This window comes from Gopherus evgoodei, unplaced genomic scaffold, assembly GCF_007399415.2.
Source record: "Gopherus evgoodei ecotype Sinaloan lineage unplaced genomic scaffold, rGopEvg1_v1.p scaffold_36_arrow_ctg1, whole genome shotgun sequence".
Taxonomy (NCBI): Eukaryota; Metazoa; Chordata; order Testudines; family Testudinidae; genus Gopherus; species Gopherus evgoodei.
The window spans coordinates 1,996,491-2,016,643 of NW_022060038.1; the positions used below are offsets into that span (position 1 = coordinate 1,996,491).

The 20,153-nt window shown below is 51.0% G+C and overlaps 1 protein-coding gene and 3 non-coding genes across 4 annotated transcripts; all 4 read left to right on the forward strand.

Moving 5' to 3' along the window:
* Positions 1-12,948: 12,948 nt before the first annotated feature.
* Positions 12,949-18,122, forward strand: RPS11 (ribosomal protein S11). The gene is made up of 5 exons (XM_030545303.1): positions 12,949-13,054; positions 13,710-13,841; positions 14,431-14,506; positions 16,250-16,379; positions 17,951-18,122. The coding sequence occupies exons 1-5, from the start codon at positions 13,040-13,042 to the stop codon at positions 18,072-18,074; spliced, it is 477 nt and encodes a 158-aa protein (XP_030401163.1). The 5' UTR covers positions 12,949-13,039; the 3' UTR covers positions 18,075-18,122.
* LOC115642008 lies at positions 14,170-14,261 on the forward strand. The gene has a single exon (XR_003998141.1). It is a non-coding gene; the product is annotated as a small nucleolar RNA SNORD35 (small nucleolar RNA).
* Positions 14,932-15,022, forward strand: LOC115642007. Its single transcript, XR_003998140.1, has one exon. It is a non-coding gene; the product is annotated as a small nucleolar RNA SNORD35 (small nucleolar RNA).
* On the forward strand, positions 16,899-16,993 carry LOC115642006. Its single transcript, XR_003998139.1, has one exon. It is a non-coding gene; the product is annotated as a small nucleolar RNA SNORD35 (small nucleolar RNA).
* Positions 18,123-20,153: the final 2,031 nt, after the last annotated feature.

Below are 20,153 nucleotides of genomic sequence, written 5' to 3' on the forward strand. Positions count from 1 at the left end.
CACCCTCAGGCATCTCCTCCTTCACTGGAGTGTCAGTAGTCCTGTCAACTGGGACAGCACCATCAGCTGTCTCCACATGGATACTGTCCAGGAATTGCTCATGGATACGGATGTTCCTCAGCCTGGCCACCTCCTCCAGTAGCTCTCCCACCTGCTGCCTGAGAGATTCCACCAGTAGGCACCTTTCACATTGGATGCCACCCCCAGCCTGGATATCAGTAAGTGGAAATTGCAAATTACAGTCTTTGCAAGCCCACACCAGAATCTGGGTAAAAGCATCCATGCTTTGGTGCTTTGTCTGAGTACTGGCGCAGGTGGAGGAGACAGAAGCAGTGCTGGTACAGGTGTTGTGGGTCCTCCTCACCATTGTAAGCCTCCCTCTGTCAAACTCTCTCAAATTCCCGTCTGCAGCTCCCAGTCCGCTCTGCTCTGCTTTAAACAGAAAGGTTTAGGATGGGGCTTGGTTTATAGGTTCAGGGGACCAATGGGTCATGGATGAGACTGACAAGGGACCCCCACTCCCCTTCCAAACTCCCTTGCGAAACTCCCTGTTAGCAGCTCCTGTTCGCTAAGCTCCCTGGTCACTTGTCGCAGCTTTATACAGCCCTGGCCTGAGTGAATGCCCCGCCCACTGGTTAAGGCTCAGCCAATTACCAGAGGCTTCTAGCTTTCAAACTTTCCTTGGTAGCTCCGCCTCCAACTGCCAGCTACAGCACACGGTCCTTCAAACAAACAAACCAAACAGACTGACAAACACAAGCTCAGCACACAGCAAGTAACCCCCAAACACAAACACACACACACACACTGCAGACAGTCACTTACTCCACAGATGCTGTACGTGCTCCTCCTTCACCTGGAGAACTCCCTTGCGAAACTCCCTGTTAGCAGCTCCTGTTCGCTAGCCCTCTACAATCCTTGACTCTGGGAGCCAGCCTTACCCTGCTCTGCTGGGCTGCTCAGCCCACTCCTGGGCTGTTCACACACAGCCTCTGGCATGTCAGCTGCTCCCAGCTACTTGCAGGTTAATGACACTAGCCAGTATCTCCGGTCTCAGACACAACTCAAGGAACCTCCATCTTGCAGTGTCCAGTTATGCCCGCTAGACACTGCAAGCTTAAGTACGTTTGTCAGTTTAACAAAGAAATTGATATGTACCAGGCTTGTTCTCCCAAGGGTAGTTGCTGACACTCTTCAAACCAAACACACTGCTTCAGGTAGAATAAACAAACAGATTTATTAACTATGAAGATAGATTTTAAGTGATTATAAGTCAAAGCACAACAAGTCAGATTTGGTGAAATGAAATAAAAGCAAAACACGTTCTAAGCTGATCTTAACACTTTCAATGTCCTTAAAAACGTAGATGCTTCTCACCACCCGCTGGCTGGTTACTTTCAGTCAGGTTCTCCTCATTGATCAGTGTTTCAGTCGCTTGGTGGTGCTGGTGTCTGTAGATGTAGGTGGAAGAGAGAGAGCATGATAGAGAGCAAGTCTCTTCCTTTTATCATGACCTTTCTTTCCTCTTGGCTTTGCCCCCACCCCCATTCAGAGTCAGGTGAGCGTTACCTCATTGCAATCTCAAACTGACCAGAGGAAGGGGGGTGACTCCCTCGAGGGTCTCACAGATTCTTTTGTTGCTTTCTAAGCCAGTGTCAACACTACGGGGTTGGGCTACTTGGGTCGGAAAGCAGTGCACCCTCGACAGGCCATCCGCACTGCCATGTTGGGCTCCCGACCTGTGTCGCACCGTGAAGTGAAAGGGTTGAAGCGATAGGAACCATCTCGTTACTCTTGCATTTTTGTCCTTGTTTTGGTGCATCCACTGCAACGGGGCATGGTCCGTGACCAGGGTAAACCTCCGTCCCAGTAGATAGTAGCAGAGGCTTTCAACGGCCCATTTTACTGCCAAGCATTCCTTTTCCACTATGGCGTACTTCCATTCCCTAGGCAAGAGCTTTCTACTGAGGAAGAGGACGGAGTGTTCGTCATCTCCGACCATTTGTGAGAGCACTGCCCCTAGCCCTGCTTCAGAAGCATCTGTTTGTAGGATAAACTCCTCCCTCCAGTCTGGGGCTATCAGTACGGGGTCTGTGCAGAGGGCCGTTTGCAGATCTGCAAAAGCGGCTTCAGCCGCAGCAGACCATTTTACTATGTCTGGGTCCTGAGCCCTGGTCAGGTCCATTAATGGGCATGCCCTGGTGGCGAAGTGGGGAATGAAACGTCTATAGTACCCCACGAGTCCCAGGAATGCTCGGATCTGTTTTTTCCGGAGTGGTCGGGGCCACTTCTGTATGGCGTCTAGCTTGTTGAGTTGGGGCCTCCCCACACCCCTCCCCACTATATATCCAAGGTATTTGGCCTCAGCTAACCCGATCGAATATTTGGAGGGATTTGCAGTCAATCCGGCCTTTCTCAGGGTATCCAGGACTGCCTCTACCTTTCTTAGGTGCGTCTCCCAGTCGGGGCTATATATGATGACGTCATCAAGATACTCCCTATGGGACCGTAACAGTTTGTCCATCAGCCACTGGAAGATAGCGGGGGCCCCATGCAACCCAAAGGGAAGAACAGTGTACTGATATAGTCCTTCTGGGGTTGCAAAGGCTGTCTTCTCCTTGTCAGCTTCAGCCAGGGGGATCTGCCAATAGCCCTTAGTAAGATCAAGGGTAGGCATGAAACGGGCTTTTCCCAGTCTGTCAATCAGCTCATCTATCCTGGGTAAAGGGTAGGCATCAAATCGGGATACCTCGTTTAGCTTGTGGAAGTCATTGCAGAACCTCATACTGCCGTCTGGCTTAGGCATTAAAACCACGGGACTAGACCATTGACTATGAGACTCTTTAATGACTCCTAAGGCTAGCATCTTCCTTACCTCTTTCGTAATCTCTTCTCTCTTGGCCCCTGGGATCCGGTATGGCTTGACATGCACCTTCACTCCAGGTTCTGTGAAGATATGATGGTGAACCTCGGTAGTCCTGCCTGGCTTTTCCGAGAACACATCTTGGTTGCGTTTGATCAGGCTGACCACCTGGGATCGTTGTTCCGGGGTCAGCTCCGGGGATATTCCCAGGTTGGGCTCATCGCCTTTAGGGGATGGTGCCCCCAGCGCAGCTACCAGAGCTTCTCTATCCTGCCAAGGTTTCAGCAGATTTATATGGTAGATCTGCTCTGGCTTGCGGCAACCTGGCTGCCAGACCTTATAGTCAACTTCTCCTACAGCTTCAATTACCTCATAGGGCCCCCCTGCCATCTGGCCAGGATCTTGCTCTCCGCCGTGGGTATGAGCACCATCACCCGGTCCCCCACCTGGAACTTCCGGGACCGTGCTTGACGATTGTAGTACGTCCATTGCGTCCCTTAGGCCTTCTCCATGTGTTTGCGCACAAGGGGGGTGACTCGGGCTATTCGGTCTTTCATTTGCAGCACATGTTCCACAATGTTTTTGCCCAGGTTCGGCTGTTCTTCCCAGTCTTCTTTAGCCAGGTCCAGTATGCCCCTGGGATGTCGACCGTAAAACAGCTTGAAGGGGGAGAATCCAGTGGAAGCCTGAGGAACCTCCCGTACGGCAAACAGTACATAAGGTAGCAGGGCATCCTAGTCTTTTCCATCGCGGCTAATCACCTTCCGTAACAGGCTCTTCAACGTCCTATTAAAACGTTCAACGAGGCCATCGGTCTGGGGATGGTAGACCGACGTTCTGAGGGTCCGGATGTGGAGCATGGTACACAAGTCCGTCATCAGTTTAGAAACAAAGGGGGTCACTTGGTCCATCAGAATCTCCTTAGGTATCCCTACTCTGGAGAATATCTGGACTAATTCTTTGGCTATGGTCTTGGACATGGAATTCTGTAGGGGGATGGCCTCGGGGTATCGGGTGGCATAATCTAATACTACTAGGATATATTGATGGCCCCAGGCCGACTTCTCCAATGGCCCCACTATGTCCATTGCTATTCGCTTGAATGGAACCTCAATAATTGGCAGAGGTACCAGTGGGGCCCTTAAGTGTGGTCGGGGCCCATCTATTTGGCATTCCGGACAGGAGGAACAATATCGCCGGACTGCCGCATAAATATCAGGCCAAAAAAACCTCTGTAGAATCCAATTGAGGGTCTTACCCATCCCTAGGTGGGCCCCAAATAGATGACTGTGGGCCAGATCCATTACGGCTTTTTGATGCTTCCGGGGGACCAAGAGTTGTTCGATAACTTGCTCTTGGATGCGGACTACTCTATACAGCAGATCTTTTTTAATCATATAATACGGCCCTGGGCCCTTAGTTCTCCCCTCCACCGGGACCCCATTTACCTCGACTACTTCCTTAAAAATGTTGGGGTATATGGGATCATTGGCCTGATCCTGACCAAAAGTCCCACGTGCGGTCCCTATTGGCCCTATTTCGGGGGGGTCTACCTCTGTCTCCCCCTCAGGGACAGCGCCTGGGGAACCCAGTCCAACAATTGGGTTGTAGTTGGCCGACCCCGTCCTGCTGTCAGCTGAGTCCCCTCTTTCCCCTGCCAGTGTAGGCGTCAGGTACCGGGTCAGGATCCTCGTCCCCCTCCTTTTATCGGCCCTCCGTTCCCTCCAAGTCTTCCTGGACTTCCCCGGTGGGAAGAACACATCCTGGCTAAACTCATGGAAGGCGGGGAGAAGGTCCCCAATCTGGGCCACCCTTTGGGTCCCAGGGTCCTTCTTTCCTTCTCCCTCGTCCCCGGGGAGTAGGCCATCAAACCCCAGGAAGTCTCGTCCGATAAGGACAGGATAAGGGAGTTTTGGAACGACTCCCACTGTGAACTCAGCGGGGTTCCCAAGAACTTCTATGTGTACGGGGACAGTCGGGTAATAGCTGATATCCCCATGTACACAGGATATTCCAGAGCGCTTGGCCTGGGATAGTTGGCCCGGCCTGACCAGCTTCCCTGAGACCAGTGTGACTGCACTTCCCGAGTCTATTAATGCTGTGGTCTCTATACCATTCAGCTTAACGGGCCTAGTGTACCTATGGGGGACCATCGCAATCCCGACTAGACTTATTAGCTCGCATGGTCCCCCTATATCTCCCAGTTCACAATGCATGGGCTCTCCTAGATTAGGGCATTGGGCAGCAATATGCCCTAATTCACCACAGGCATAACAGTGGTACCCCCCTCGGGGCAGCCCCCTATTTTTTGGGCTGCTGGGATTTATCCCCTGAGCCTTTCTTCCCCAGTCCTCCAGTCTCTCCGGGACTGTCGGCGGCTCTTCCACCTCCTGCCTCCCCTCCATTTTCTGGCCTGGAGCTAGGGCAAACCGGGGCCTCGGCGCAGAGGCTGGTCTCCAATACTGGCACCTTCCTCCCCCGGTGGTCTGAGAAAGTTCTTGGGCTGCTAAGGGCCTCTCCACGAGAGCAACTAGATCGTCATAAGAAGAGGGATCATTTTGGCGGACCCACCCCCGTATGTCCGGCGGCAACCCTCTCATGTACCTGTCCAATACCAGGGTTTCTACTACCTTCTCCGGCCCACGGGCCTCGGGGTGGAGCCACTTCCGCGCAAGGTGTATCAAATCAAATAGCTAGGACCTCGGCGGTTTGTCCTCCCAGTACTTTCACTCGTGGAAGCGCTGGGCCCTTATGGCTGGCGTCACGCCTGCCCTCGCCAGGATTTCCGCCTTCAGCCGAGGGTAATCCATAGCTGCTTCTGCAGTCATGTCAAAGTAGGCTTTCTGGGCCTCCCCATACAGGAATGGGGGCAGCAGACCTGCCCACTGGTCTCGGGGCCAGGCCGCCCGCAGTGCCGTCCTCTCGAACGCGAGGAGATACGCCTCTATATCATCATCTGTTGTCACCTTCTGTAAGTAGTTGCTTGCCCGTAGCAGCCGGGTCCCCTGGGCCTTGTGCATCATCGTGGTCAGGGCCTTCAACTGGTTCACTACCTCGGTCAGAGTGGCTTGATCTTAGACCGCCTGGCTCATCAGCAGCTGGTTAGTCTCCTATTGTACCCGTACGGACTCTCGCTGGGCCGCCACCTGTACTTGGGTAGCCTCTTGTTGAGCTGCGGTGGCCTGCATCAATGCCTTCAGTACACCCTCCATTTTTCCCCCCAAAAAAATTCTCTTTTTTTTACCTTGCCCTGTGATGGCTTGCCACCGAGCCTCACTCACTAGTACATCCCACTCCTGACACCACGTGTAGCAAAGTACCTGCCTCTCCTCTGCTAGCTCAGTCCTTCTTAGCTTTGGAGACACAGGCTTGGGCAAAGCAAAAGCCCTTCACAGTCGCGCAGGGTCTGGCTAATCCCTTCTCAGTCAGGCCCTTGTTCTGTTGTCCTCTCCTTCTGGGGAGAGTGCAATCCGCCTTGCAAGAAAAGTTTCAGAGTTCAGCTGCCCCTACTCACTGGCAGCTACTTTACTTCTCTCCTCCCCTCTGCTTCCCTGCCAGGGAGGGTTTAAAAAGGTCTCCAGCCATTGGGGCCAGCTGAAAATAATTAGCTCCCTGGTAACCCCTGTTCCAGCTGAACCTTATTCCTCCATGGTTAAGCCTTCTGGGACTAATTACTACCCCTCTCCTGGTAGCTAAGTGTCCTGAGTTTGCCACAGAACCAAAAAAGAGCCACTGTGACTAAACAACAAAGTAAAAGAAGCAGTGAGAGACAAAAAGGCATCCTTTAAAAAGTGGAAGTTAAATCCTAGTGAGCAAAATAGAAAGAAGCATAAACACTGGCAAATGAAGTGTAAAAATACAATTAGAAAGGTCAAAAAAGAATTTGATGAACAGCTACCCAAAGACTCAAAAAGTAATAGCATTTTTTCTTTAAGTACATCAGAAGCAGGAAGCCTGCTAAACAACCAGTGGGGCCACTGGACAATCAAGGTGCTGAAGGAGCACTCAAGGATGATAAGACCATTGCAGAGAAACTAAATGAATTCTTTGTATCGGTCTTCACAGCTGAGGATGTGACAGAGTTTCTCAAACCTGAGCAATTCTTTTTAGGTGACAAATCTGAGGAACTGTTCCAGATTGAGGTATCATTAGAAGAGGTTTTGGGACAAATTGATAAATTAAACAGCAATAAGTCTCCATGATCAGATGGTATTCACCCATGAGTTCTGAAGGACCACAAATGTGAAACTGCAGAACTACTAACTATAGTCTGTAATCTATCATTTAAGTCAGCTTCTGTACCAGATGACTGGAGGATAGCTAATGTGACATCAGTTTTTAAAAAGGACTCCAGAGTTGATGCCAGCAATTTCAGGCCTGTAAGCCTGACTTCAGTACTGGGCTAACTGGCTGAAATTATAATAAAGAACAATATTGTCAGACATACAGATGAACATAATTTGTTTAGGAAGAGTCAATATGGTTTTAATTAAGGGAAATCATGCCTCACCAATCTACTAGAATTCTTTGAGGAGGTCAACAAGCATGTGGACCAAAGGGATCCAGTACATATAGTGTATTTAGATCTTCAGAAAGCCTTTGACAAGGTCCCTCACCAAAGGCTCTTAGGCAAAGTAAGCTGCTATGGAATAAGAGGGAAGGTGCTGTCATGGACTGGTAACTCATTAAAAAATAGAAAAAAAAGGGTAGGTATAAATGGACAATTTTCAGAAGGAAGAGAAGTAAATAGTGGTGTCCCCCAGGGGTCTGTTCTGGGACCAGTCCTAGTCAACATATTCATAAATGTTACCAACTCACCTTCATAAAGCAGCAGACACACCATCTCTGATCTTTCTTTTTTGACTGACATATTGGTAGAACCCCTTCTTGTTGTCTCTAACATTTCTTACCAGCTGTAACTCAGGCTTTGCCTTGGCCTTCCTGATTTTGTCCCTACATGCTCATGCTATTCCCATATATAATTCCTTGGTGACATGCCCCCTCTTTCATTTCCTGTGTGTATCTCTTTTAGTTTTGAGATAGCTAAAAAGCTCCTTGTGTAGCCATATTGGCCCCCTGGGGCTCTTCTTATCTTTCCTCTGCATTGGAATAGCTTAATGTTGAGTGGCAAATAGCGGGGAGTTCCATCCTTTGCTTTGAGATAGGAGGGCTTGAGATATTTGATCCTCTCCCTGCACTGGACACCGTGCCCAATGGATCCCCAGCTCTACCAGCCGAAGCTCCTGCTAAAGCCGTGGATCTTGTTGTCTTCACACCACATGTAGACCAGAATCCTGGTGTGTTCTTCTGGCCAGCTAGCAGTGTGCTGGGTGGTGAACATCTTCTCTGCTTTTTCCACATGCCAGGCATAGCTATTTGTAAAATCGTGCCATATATGGGAAATGAAGGGTTAAATATCAAGGGGCTGTATTTGAACCAAGAAGTTGTTTCCGGTTCATGGAAGGTAGAAGGGCTGGAATGCACAGGCCCAAGGAATTGTGGGATAGCATTGTCAGGCAATCTGAACATGAACCTGACAACAAAAGCTTTAGCTACAGCCTCACTGCAAAGTCACTTGGTCATGAGCTACAGGAGAAAGCAGGCTCATACCCATAACCCTGGGTGAGCCATTAAACCCATATTCTGAAAAGGGGCAGGTGCATGTCAGCAAGCATTGCGTGTGGAAGTCTGGGGAGTTGGGCTTAAACGTATTACAGTCCATATCCACGCTGCAGTGCCGATATACCCTAAATAGTTTGCGTCTTTTCCCCACATAGTCAGCTTGATGCTTACAGGATTCACCATAAACTGAATTTCAGATGTGCTGGGATGACACTTCAAGTCTGTTCTCCCTTATCTTGTGCTCCTTACTGAAAGGAATACAGTACTTCACTTAAATCACAGGTCAGAGTCATCTCCCTATTGGCCCCTCCTTCCTAGGGTGTCCCTTATTCCAAACCCACACTCCCCTCATGTTCCTGCACAGCTCAATTTCTCTCCCCTCATTATTACTGTAATTCGATGGCACCAAAAACTCTTTCTGCACTAACAGAATTCCTCCCTGCACTTTCATTCCTTTGGCTTCCTCTCCAAGGCTACCTTTTGGCCTTGGCAGGGCTGAGGGACATGGTCAGATGCTTCCTGGTGACACTGTTATTCACCCTCAAGGCTGGAAATACATCCAGAAGTCACTGCTCCCACAGAGTGAAGCACTGGGTCTCAGGTAATAGTTCCTGAGTCCTTTGGAGGGTGTAGTTAGTCGTTGGCTGTGTGTTATTTCTGTGTGCTGTCCCAGCTCTGCACAGATAGCCATCAAAGCAGACCTCGACCAAACTGCACAATAAGACCACAAGACTTGGTTTCTAGCGAAGGTACCCAGCCAGGTTTGTTGTTGATGAAGCACAATGCTAATGCTCCAGCTCAGTGGTTACAGGTACACTGACACATGAATGCCTGTGACAATGGACCAGCACAGTGAACAGTGAGACTTTCCATTCCCCCCCAGGCCAGCCAAAGACATTCCCTCTGAGACCCCTCTTTATACACTGATACAAACAAGTTATGTATTGCCCCTCTGACGTGATGTGTCCTAGCATCATTTTTGGGGAGTGTGTTTGTACCATACTTGTACCATATCAGGGTGTTCTGGTACCACCTCTCTGGAATGTTTTACATGAGTGTCCTGTGCCTAGCACTTCTTAGGAATGTGTGTGTTTTTGCAATACCAGCTCTGTTCTTGCCAGGTTACACAAGCAGAGCCTGACTTTTGCTTACAGCCTGACTTTTGCTAACTTTTTGCTTTATATAAGCAAAGTTGACCACTATGTTAGTTCGGGCCTCTTATACCAAGCCTCGTGTCTCAGGCTCTCTCTTTCTACTCCAGGGGGAGGTTTCCTGTTCCAAACTTCAGGGAATTCCACCTCACAACCCACAATGAGCCTGTATCTAAAATCAGGCTCCATTTCAAACAGGTCCCAGCAGATTTTCACACCCTACTCCTCTCGTCACTGTACACACTCATCAGCATCTTCCTGAAAATGCCCCACTGGAGCAGTGTCCCCTCCCTCCAGCCATCCCTTCCCCAACTGCAGAAGAAAAAGGGGGAGGAGGGGAGAGAGGAACTAAGTGTCTTGGGTACCTGAGTACTCTAGAAAACGTTGCATTGACTCTGCTGTGGTGGAGGGGATCAACATCAGGAGGTTTGGGCTGCAGAGAAGCCATCCCCTCCCCACAAGTTCTGCCCTCTCAGGATTTTGTTTCCAGGCACGACCAGCTCCATAGAGACCAGGGATTGGAGTCCTGAAGGGAACATCTCACAACAGGGCCCTGTGCACAGTTTAGTCAATTTTGAGCATGAGGGGCAACAAGAACTATTGCAGGGGAATGAGGACCGCTGCAGAGAACTTGAATTTACCCATTCCCTTTGTGCCCCAAGCTGCTCACGTTCATCGTGAGGTTGGTGAATGAGCTGGGTATTTTTAAAGCTACTCATCATCTCATGTTTCAGACAGGTAGCCGTGTTAGTCTGTATCAGCAAAAACTAGGAGTCCTTGTGGCACCTTAGAGACTAACACATTTATTTGGGCATAAGCTTTTGTGGGCTACAACTCACTTCATCATCTCATGATTTTCTGGCAGCAGGAATCTCCCAATTTTCCCTTATTCAAAACGTCTACCATTTCCCATCACTTACAAAGGAACTGAAGCCAGAGACCATCCTCTCTTAAAATGGTTCACAGTTCACAAGCGGCTGCCCCGAATGAAGATGGCTGCTGTCTACCATTATTTCCAACGGCATTGAAGCCCTCAGGGAAAAACAGCCACTCTCTGGGCCATGCGTGGCCAACCTGTGGCTACGGAGCCACATGCAGCTCTTCAGGAGTTAATATGCAGCTCCTTGTATAGGCACCGACTCCGGGGCTGGAGCTACAGGCGCCAACTTTCCAATGTGCTGGGGGGGCAGGGTGCTCACCGCTGAACCCCTGGCTCTGCTACAGGCCCTGCCACTACTCCACCCCTTCCTGCCCCCCCTCCCCTGAGCCTGCCGTGTCCTCGCTCCTCCCCCTCAGAGCCACCTGCCCACCATGAAACAGCTGATCTGGAGGTGTGGGGAGGTGCTGATCGGCAGGGCTACCAGTGGCGCTGGGTGCGGGGAGGGAGCTGATGGGGGGCTGGGGACGTATTACTGTGGCTCTTTGGCAATGTACGTTGGTAAATTCTTACTCCTTTTCAGGCTCAGGTTGGCCATCCCTGCTCTGGGTGCTCTGGTTTAGAATCTGGACAGGGAAATGTGGGGGGCAGAAGGGGGAAGCCAAAGACAGCCTGAAGGGAAATGGAGTGAAAAAGTGGAGGCAGGTGTGACAGACTTGGGGACCACAGGGGGAGGGGCGTGAACGGTGTGGCAGGCAGGAGAGTGGGTGGGAGGATGAATAGGGATAATATGGCTGTTCCCCAACCCCTGAAGTTAGGAGAGGGTAAGGCAGCCCCCCACTGAGCAGCCAGCCAGCAGACCCACATTTTTGTATACGATTGAATCTTAAACCTGAAATAATCACGAGCACTGGGGTGAGGGCAATGTTTTCCCTGGAGTGAACCTAATTTAATGCTAACGGGGGCCCCTCTCCCCTCATCTCTGCAGCCCAACCAGAGCCACCAACACGGTTTCTGTCTCGCTGGTGCTGGGGAGGAGGCTGCTGGGGCCCAGGCAGGTCTGTTCCAGGGGAGCTGCTGCGATCTCCCCCCTCCTGATGTTCCCGCCTCAGGAATCGTCTCTTTTAAATTAATAAACTCAGAAGCTGCCCAGCTAGGCCTGGAAATGCCGAACCCCTGCACCCCGCGGGCTCACTGCAGTCTCTGTCTATTGCCTGCGGCGAGGCTGCTTCTGAAGCTAAAGCCCTTCATGAAACCCGGCCCCTTCGCAGGGCTGGCGGCAAACCCCACCATCTCGCCAATGCACTGCTCCTGCTTCTCTTGCACCAGCAGCGGCCTCAGGGCAAGAAACTACTGGCAGCCTGCCACACCTGTGAAACTGCTCATCCCTTTGCACAGCAGTGTGTCCGCGCAATGGCTGCTGGGCAGGGGGTGTGCTAGCCCCACAGAGCAATGGCTGCCGGGCGGGGAGGGGGGGTGCTATCCCCCCAGAGCAATGGCTGCCGGGCAGGGGTGGGGGTGCTATCCCCACAGAGCAATGGCTGCCAGGCGGGGAGGGGGCTGCTATTCCCACAGAGCAATGGCTGCCGGGGGGGGCGAGGCGCAGGGGTGCTATCCCCACAGAGCAATGGCTGCAAGGCGGGGAGGGGGCTGCTATCCCCACAGAGCAATGGCTGCCGGGCAGTGGTGGGGGTGAAATCCCCACAGAGCAATGGCTGCCGGGGGGGGCGAGGCGCAGGGGTGCTATCCCCACAGAGCAATGGCTGCAAGGCGGGGAGGGGGCTGCTATCCCCACAGAGCAATGGCTGCCGGGCAGGGAGGGGGGTGCTATCCCCACAGAGCAATGGCTGCCGGGCAGGGGTGGGGGTGATATCTCCACAGAGCAATGGCTGCCGGGGGGCGGGGGGGAGGCGCAGGGGTGCTATCCCCACAGAGCAATGGCTGCCAGGCTGGAGGGTGCTAGCCCCACAGAGCAATGGCTGCCGGGCGGGGAGGGGGGGTGCTATCCCCACAGAGCAATGGCTGCCGGGCGGGGCGAGGCGCAGGGGTGCTATCCCCACAGAGCAATGGCTGCAAGGCGGGGAGGGGGCTGCTATCCCCACAGAGCAATGGCTGCCGGGCAGGGAGGGGGGTGCTATCCCCACAGAGCAATGGCTGCCGGGCGGGGGTGGGGGGTGCTATCCCCACAGAGCAATGGCTGCCGGGCGGGGGTGAGGGTGCTATCCCCACAGAGCAATGGCTGCCGGGCGGGGAGGGGGGGTGCTATCCCCACAGAGCAATGGCTGCCGGGGCGGGTGCTAGCTCCACAGAGCAATGGCTGCTAAGGGGTGGCTCGCACACATTCCCGCGGGTCGGGGGGGAAATGAGAACTCGATGCCGCTGTCTGAGTCAGCCCCGCCCCTCCGCTGCTGGGACGGAGCGGACACTTCCCGCGCGCCCTGTGCGTAGTGAGGTCACTTCCGGCGCGGCGGCGGATAAGCGGCCCCGTGCTGCTGGTGCAGCCTCTTTTTCCTCGCGCAGTGCAAGATGGCGGACGTGCAGGTCGGGGCTCCGCGCCGCGGGCGGGCGGGAAGCGGCTCACTCGGCTCCTGCGGGGGGGATGGGGCGAGTGGGGCAGCCCCGGGTGACCCCCCTCCCACACACACACCCCCACGCCGGGGCCTGGCGGGCGAGCGGGGCTAGGTGCGGCCCCGGGGGGGGGGGGACACGTAGCTGGCGCCGGGCCGAGCCCCCCGGCCGCGTGCGGGGCAGAGAACTGCCCACGCGCCTGGCGGCTCGGCACGTGCCCCGGGCCCCGGCCGGGGGGGGGGCGTGTCCCCGTGTGCAGGCGCCCCGGGCCTGGCGCTGGCCCCGCAGGGACTTGGGCTGGTTTCACTGCCCGGCCCCAGGGAGTTAACCCACCCTGGCCCCGCGGCGTAGGCCAGGCCCCAGGTACAGTGTCACCGTGTCTCGGAGCTGATCCGCCCTGGCAGCGCTGGCATTGCCCCAACTCCAGGGCCTCCTCTGGGGAGGTGCACTATCCACACCTCCACGCTACAGGGGTGGCAGTGTAGCCTTTTCAGCGTGGCCATAAGCATAGCCAGGCACTCTAACCCCCCTGGTGCCAAGGCAGGCTGGCTCCAGCTGGCGGCATTGGGTGCATTATTTGGGTGACTTTTCTTCATTTTATCTTTCTTTTTTGGTCTTCCCCAAACAGACTGAGAGAGCTTATCAGAAACAGCCTACCATCTTCCAGAACAAGAAGCGGGTGCTTCTGGGAGAGGGAGTCAAGGAGAAACTCCCCCGTTACTACAAGAATGTTGGCCTGGGCTTCAAGACCCCCAAAGAGGTATAATTTTGTGTGTGAACAAAAGTGAACCAGGCTATAGCTGGTCCTAGCTCTGGCTTGCTAGTCTTTTGGGGTGACTCATGAATTTGCCCTTCATATGGGGGAGAGGGCAGAGGAAGAGGTTAATATCTTCATGAAAAGTTTAGTATAGAAATGGTATTAAATTTGGACTAGAAGAATAAAATCCAATAGGATAGAGATAAGTTCAGCCCCAGATTGTCAATGGCCAGAATATTTCTGTCAAAATAGCAGGTTAATAGCCAGTGGATCACCCAGGAAATTATGAAAAGCAATTTCTGCAAACTTCAGGGTGGTTCCTTTCCTTACTGACGTGATGTTTTTTCTCACGATGGTCTTCCAAGTCCCACAGGTGAAGGGGATTTGACAACAGTTGCCAAGTGGCCTTGCTGATGTCAGTTCATACAGACAGGAATAAAGGCGGTCATGTGCCTCATGCTTACAGTACTAGTCCTGTTGTAGCACCCAAATTGACCTTCTGGGGTGCTACAAGTTTTCATTGATGGTAGATTTCTGCAGCACTCTAAGTTTTTAGCTCCCAAGTGCTGATGTCAACTTTCTCTGTTTTCAGGCCATTGAGGGCACTTACATTGACAAGAAATGCCCATTCACTGGTAATGTTTCTATTCGTGGTCGTATCCTGTCAGGTAAGAACTAAGAGACACTTCTGTGAGCAGAATTGTCATTTTGGATAAATTTCAAAACCTTTTGGTTATGTGAACATCCTGCAGGGAATGGCCTTTGGAGGCCTATTTGAGTAGAGCTGTTTAGGAGCTGGATCTATCAGTTAAACAAAATGTAGGCATATGAGCTTATTAATGGAAAACAGGGTTGTTTGGAACTTGCATTGACTGGAACAGGCTGCAGATGTCCTGGAGTCTGAGCCTCTGGAACTAGAGACCCGAGCATATAAGGTTACTGTTAAAAGCGGGAGCCATTTCTTGCCTTTAATGTGCAGCCCACTCTTTAGGATCTCAGATCCCAAAACACTAAATGCCCCCTTCAGGTTTGTACGCTTCCTGCCAGAAATTAATTGCTGTCTCCCCTTTTCACTGCTGCTATGGTCCTGAGCTGCAAATGATGCTATTCTCACGATGGTCTTCCAAGTCTCATGGTGAAGGGACTCTGACGACACTGCCAAATGGCTTTGCTGATGCCTGACAAAAGGACCCAAGAGACAGTGGCAGTACTCTTCTAGAGAGAGTTGCTACATCTTATCTTAGGAGAAGCTCTTTACACTGAAATAGAACTGTTTTGGTTGACCTAGATAGTGAGGAGAACATCACCTTCAGGGGCCATGCTGCTGTTGAAAAATGCATGCTGATGGTACAGCACGGGTCCCGAATGTGGTGCCCACTGGCACTGACACCTAAATGCGCCCATGTCCTGGCCGGTGGTCGAGCATGGGCTGAAATGCCGCTGAATTTCAGCAGCTGCTAACAAGTGGTGTCATTGAGAGGCATCACCACCGAAATGCCGTTGTAATTTAGCGGCATTTCGACAGATGCTCAGCCACTGCCACAGTCCTTCGTCTGACACCTGCCAGACAAAGGTTGGGGACCACTGGGCTACAGACTTGATAATGTTGTCCAAAATTATCTGATGCCATCCTTTGATGCTTAAATACTAAGTAATCCATTTCTAATATACAGTGGATTATGGAGCCAACTAATCCTTAATGAGTATTAGGAATAACTAATTAGCCACCATCTTTCGAATGTAATACAGGATAGGATAGAGAGAAATGTAGTGCCTATGTTAATGCATTAAGGAGGATGGGTAAAACAGAGGGGCATGTAATCAATAGCTCCAAGTATAGCATCCTATTGAAAATTTCAGGAAAAGGTCGGGGACAAGTCTCCGGTCTGTACAATCAGGGTTAATGGTTTAGGCATGTAAGTGCACTGTACTGTATTGGATTTATTTTTATTTTACTATAAACCATTGGTAAGAGTTATACGATAGCATGATAGGAAAACTTACCATATAACCCTGAAGGTCCCAGCTTCAGTCTGTTGTCTGAGTTTTACTCTCCAGACTGGAGCTTCTTTTGGGAAGTCTGATCTTATCTATACTAGGAGGTTTTAGTACACCAGTACAAGTACAATGGCAAAACTTGTAAAGCCCTTCTAGTGTGGATGCAATTATACCAGTTCTCTGAACCAGCAAAAGCGTGCTGGCATAAGCACAGTTAGACTGGTATGTGTCTGCACTAGGGCTGTTACCAGCAAAGCTGTGCTGATTTTAAATTAAAAAGAAATACCTTGTCCAGCATAACTATACTGGAATAACTTTGTAGACCAGGCATCAGTAAAATATTAACTTCTGCTTAAATACAACAAGTAAGTGCTTGGTGTTCTTTCCTCCTCTATGCCCCCATATTCCCGCAGGTGTGGTTACCAAGATGAAGATGCAGCGTACCATCGTCATCCGCAGAGATTACTTACACTATATCCGCAAGTACAACCGTTTTGAGAAACGCCACAAGAATATGTCCGTGCATCTCTCCCCCTGCTTCAGGTGAGCACAGGAGTAGTACTGGGGGTACACTGTGGAGCAGTGATTAGTGGTGCTGCGCTCTTCCCTTCAAATCTGAGCACTGATGACCCTCTACATAGGTCATTATGTAGTCTCTCTGTACTGTTCACTAACCCGCCCTGGAGACTTCAGGCCCCAGAATGCAATGATGGGCACAAGACAAGGAGTCAGGGTATTTGTATTAATCCATTCTGATAGAGACTGACCATGGGCAAGCTGTGTATCTTCTACCTCTGTTTTCCTGTGTGCAAAATGGGAATCACTTACCTGTCTTGCTAGTGTGGTGGTAAGGTTAAAGCATGCACGTGCTTTGAAGTTGAGATGTGCTGCAAGTGCTATAAATGCTCAGTCTCAACCCAAACAGAAAGCTGTTCAGATCAAAGGGAAGGAGGAGATACCCAGAATTGTAGTTGGTGACTACACTTCAATCTAGAAAGGTAAATGAAGCGAGTCAACACTGTACAACTGTGTGGGCTGTGCTCTGACCTAGAGCCTGTTTGGTGGTGGTGATGTCTAAACTCACGATGGTCTGCAGAGCCCCCCGTGGTGAAGGGGGACTGCTGAAAATGCCAGTCTGGCAATGCTGAACCATAAAACATGTTCTGGTCTGGCAGCCCCCAGTCTCGAATGCTTCTCTGTGCAGGAACTTTCTGGAAAACTGTCAAACGTGTACGTGTAGGGATGTTTATCAAGTGAGCTGTCTGCATGTGGTATGGTCACATTGGTAAATATAAATTTTCTGGGAGGAAGCCGCCTTGGAGTACTTAGGACAGAGGACTTGGTGTAAAGACTGAGTCCCCATTCTTAGTGCTGTCTGACCTTTATTCTGTGATCTTGAGTAAGTCACTTCATCTCTGTTCCTTATTTATCCCTCGGTAACCAGGGATTACTTGCCTACCTCCCTGGAGGTTGTAAAGCTTTGTAAGTATTTATAAAGCTCTGAGATCCTTGGAAGAATGATATTTGATCAGAATATAGGGAACCTTTCAAATGACATGTGAAGATAAGTATAATGAGAAGAGGGAAGTGAGGGTCCTGTAGCTTGAACAACACTCTGATCCTCTTGTCTCTGGAAGGTCCTGGATTAGCATTTCAGGTCAAATTCAGGTGACTGAGTACTAAGCAAGAAGCTTTTTCCAAGTGTTTAGGTAAGGATTGCAAGGGAAACACCTGGTCTTTGCCTGGGCTATGATTCCTCAAGCACTTGTTTTTGATCCTGATTAATATTCTCCTGTGGGAACTGTACTCTCTTACATATTGACACTTGCTTCATGCATGCCAAAACCAAAGGCTAGAAAGACCTGGTTTGGTGGTGGATGGTGGACCTCTCACTTTCTGAAAGCAAATGCTACCTGTCTGGCAACTTAAATTAACAGTAGAAGGAGCCTTTAATACTTCAGGTTCATGAGACCTGTTTTTCAGTGTTGTCTTGTTCAGTTGCGTTTAGTCTCTTCAGTGCTGTGCTGGCACAGATCCGTACTGCAGGAACAAATTTTTGGTGGCAAAGAATCTGCTGTTTAGCTATCTAAAAGCAGCTGTTCTTTTTTTTCCAGGGATGTCCAGATTGGGGATATTGTGACTGTGGGGGAATGCCGTCCCCTCAGCAAGACAGTCCGATTCAACGTCCTCAAGGTCACAAAGGCTGCTGGCACCAAGAAGCAGTTCCAGAAGTTTTAAAGGCGATAAATGGATGATTGGGATGAATAAAACCTTTGTAAAAACGTGTTCAGTTTGTGATCTGAAGTGAGCAGGGAGGGCATGCCAAGGGGCATGAAACTGCAGGACTCTAGCAAAGGATAGTGGCCTTGCTCCAGGTCCTAGAGTATCTGCAAGAGTGCTGCATGGTCACATGTCAGTTCTAAGTTTGCAGAAAGGTGGGGAGGAGTGCTTTGTACAAAGAAGATATGAGTGGTTTTGGTGTCCCTGTAGGACTCCTATTTCCACATGGAAATCTTTGCTTGCTCCACGGTACCAGCCACCTGAACAATGCAATGAGGTTTCAGTGAGGGTTGGGGTGTTCCATTTTTACTGAACCCCCTCTCCCACATGGTTTTGTTTGAATGAGATAAGTACCAACAGCCTTTGAAAAGGAAGTGAATACACTTTTAATCAGGCTTCACTTCTCCCTGTCCTAGGGCTTGGCTACACAGGAGAGTTGCAGCGCTGGTGGTGAGTTTACAGCGCTGCAACTTAAACTCTGTGTCCACACTTGCAAGGCACAGCCAGTGCTGTAACTCCCTGGCTGTACACCTGGTCTGCTTGGGGTGAAACGATTCTAGCGCTGGGGATGCAGCGCTGCTCAGCAAGTGTGGCCAGCAAAAGTGCTGTTGTTGGCCTCCAGGGTATTAGGAGGCGTATCCCAGAATACCTTTTCAGCCACTCTGCTGATCGTTTGGCACTCCACTGCCCTCGGCTCAGGTGACCTGCCCTTTAAATGCCCTGGGAATTTTAAAAATCCCCTTCCTGTTTGCTCAGCCAGGTGTGGAGTGTAATCAATCAGTGACCATACCTCCATGTGCCAAACAAGCCCCAGCATGGAGCAGTGGCTAGCTGCTGGACCTCATCAGTGTTTTTGGTGAGGAAGCTGTGCATTCACAGCTGCACTCCAGCCATAGGAATTATGATACCTATGGCCAGATATCAAAGTCCATGCGGGAAAGGGGCCATGAATGGGATGTGGTGCAGTGCAGGGTTAAAGTAAAGGAGCTGCAGCGTGCCTTTTGCGAAGCGTGTGAGGGAAACCGCCACTCACGTGCTGCCCCTATGACCTGCTGTTTTTACAAGGAGCTGGATGTGATACTTGGGGCTGACCCTACTACCAATCCAAGGACCACGATGGACAGTTTGGGGAGGGGGTAGAGGAAACTGAGAGTGAGGGTACTGGAGTGGTGGGAGACACCCAGGAGGCATGTAGCCAGGAGCTCTTCTCTAGCCAGGAGGAAGCTAGCCAGTCACAGCAGCTGGAACTTGGTGAAGAAGCAGAGGAGCGGGTTCCCAGTAAGCAGCTTTTATTTTAAGGATGGAAATGTTTCAGGAGAGGAGGGGGGTTTGGGCTGCATGCATGCATGTATGCCTAGATGTGGAATAGCCCATTGATGTGGTCTATCATGTCTCAGTAATCGGCCTCTGTAATCTCTTCAAAAGTTTCAGCCAGAGCGTTGGCAATGTGCTTGCGCAAGTTCATAGGGAAAGCCACTGTGATCCCTGTCCCAGTCAGGCTAAAATGTCTGCGCCACTATGCTGCGAGGGGTGGGCGGACCATTGCTGCACCCAGGCAAGTTGCACAGGGGCCAGGGCGGAATCCACATTGCTGGAGAAGATCCTCTCGCTCTTCCCAGGTGACCCACAGCAGCGAGATATCTGTCAGGATAAAATCCTGTGGAAAAGGTAGGGATAGTGTTCAGTGCAGGTCATCCCCCCCAGCAGCTCTCTGATTTCTCCAATGCACAGAAACCCCAGTGCAGCCGTGACCCAAGCAGTTGCCCTTCCCAGGTGAGCCACGGCAGCGAGATGGCTTCATTAATCACTCATTCCCCATTACTCACCATGTCTTCGCTGCTGTGGCCTCTCTGTGCTATGTTTGCTATGTGTAAAGGATGCTACAAATGAGACTAAAAACTCCTTAACTGTGATTATAAACAATGCAGCCTCTGTAATGTTTCTATTTCTGTTTTTTTTCTAAGTGTCCTTGAATAGTACCAGTAATCCCCCATCACTATCACAGACTGCTGAAAAGCTACAGAACCTGAGGAGGAA

What these genes read in the sequence shown, in the direction of transcription:
- RPS11 (XM_030545303.1), top strand. An exon ending in TCGTGGTCGTATCCTGTCAG is followed by an intron (nt 14,507 to 16,249) that starts GTAAGAACTAAG and finishes ATATTCCCGCAG; the next exon opens with GTGTGGTTACCAAGATGAAG. An exon ending in CATCTCTCCCCCTGCTTCAG is followed by an intron (nt 16,380 to 17,950) that starts GTGAGCACAGGA and finishes TTTTTTTTCCAG; the next exon opens with GGATGTCCAGATTGGGGATA.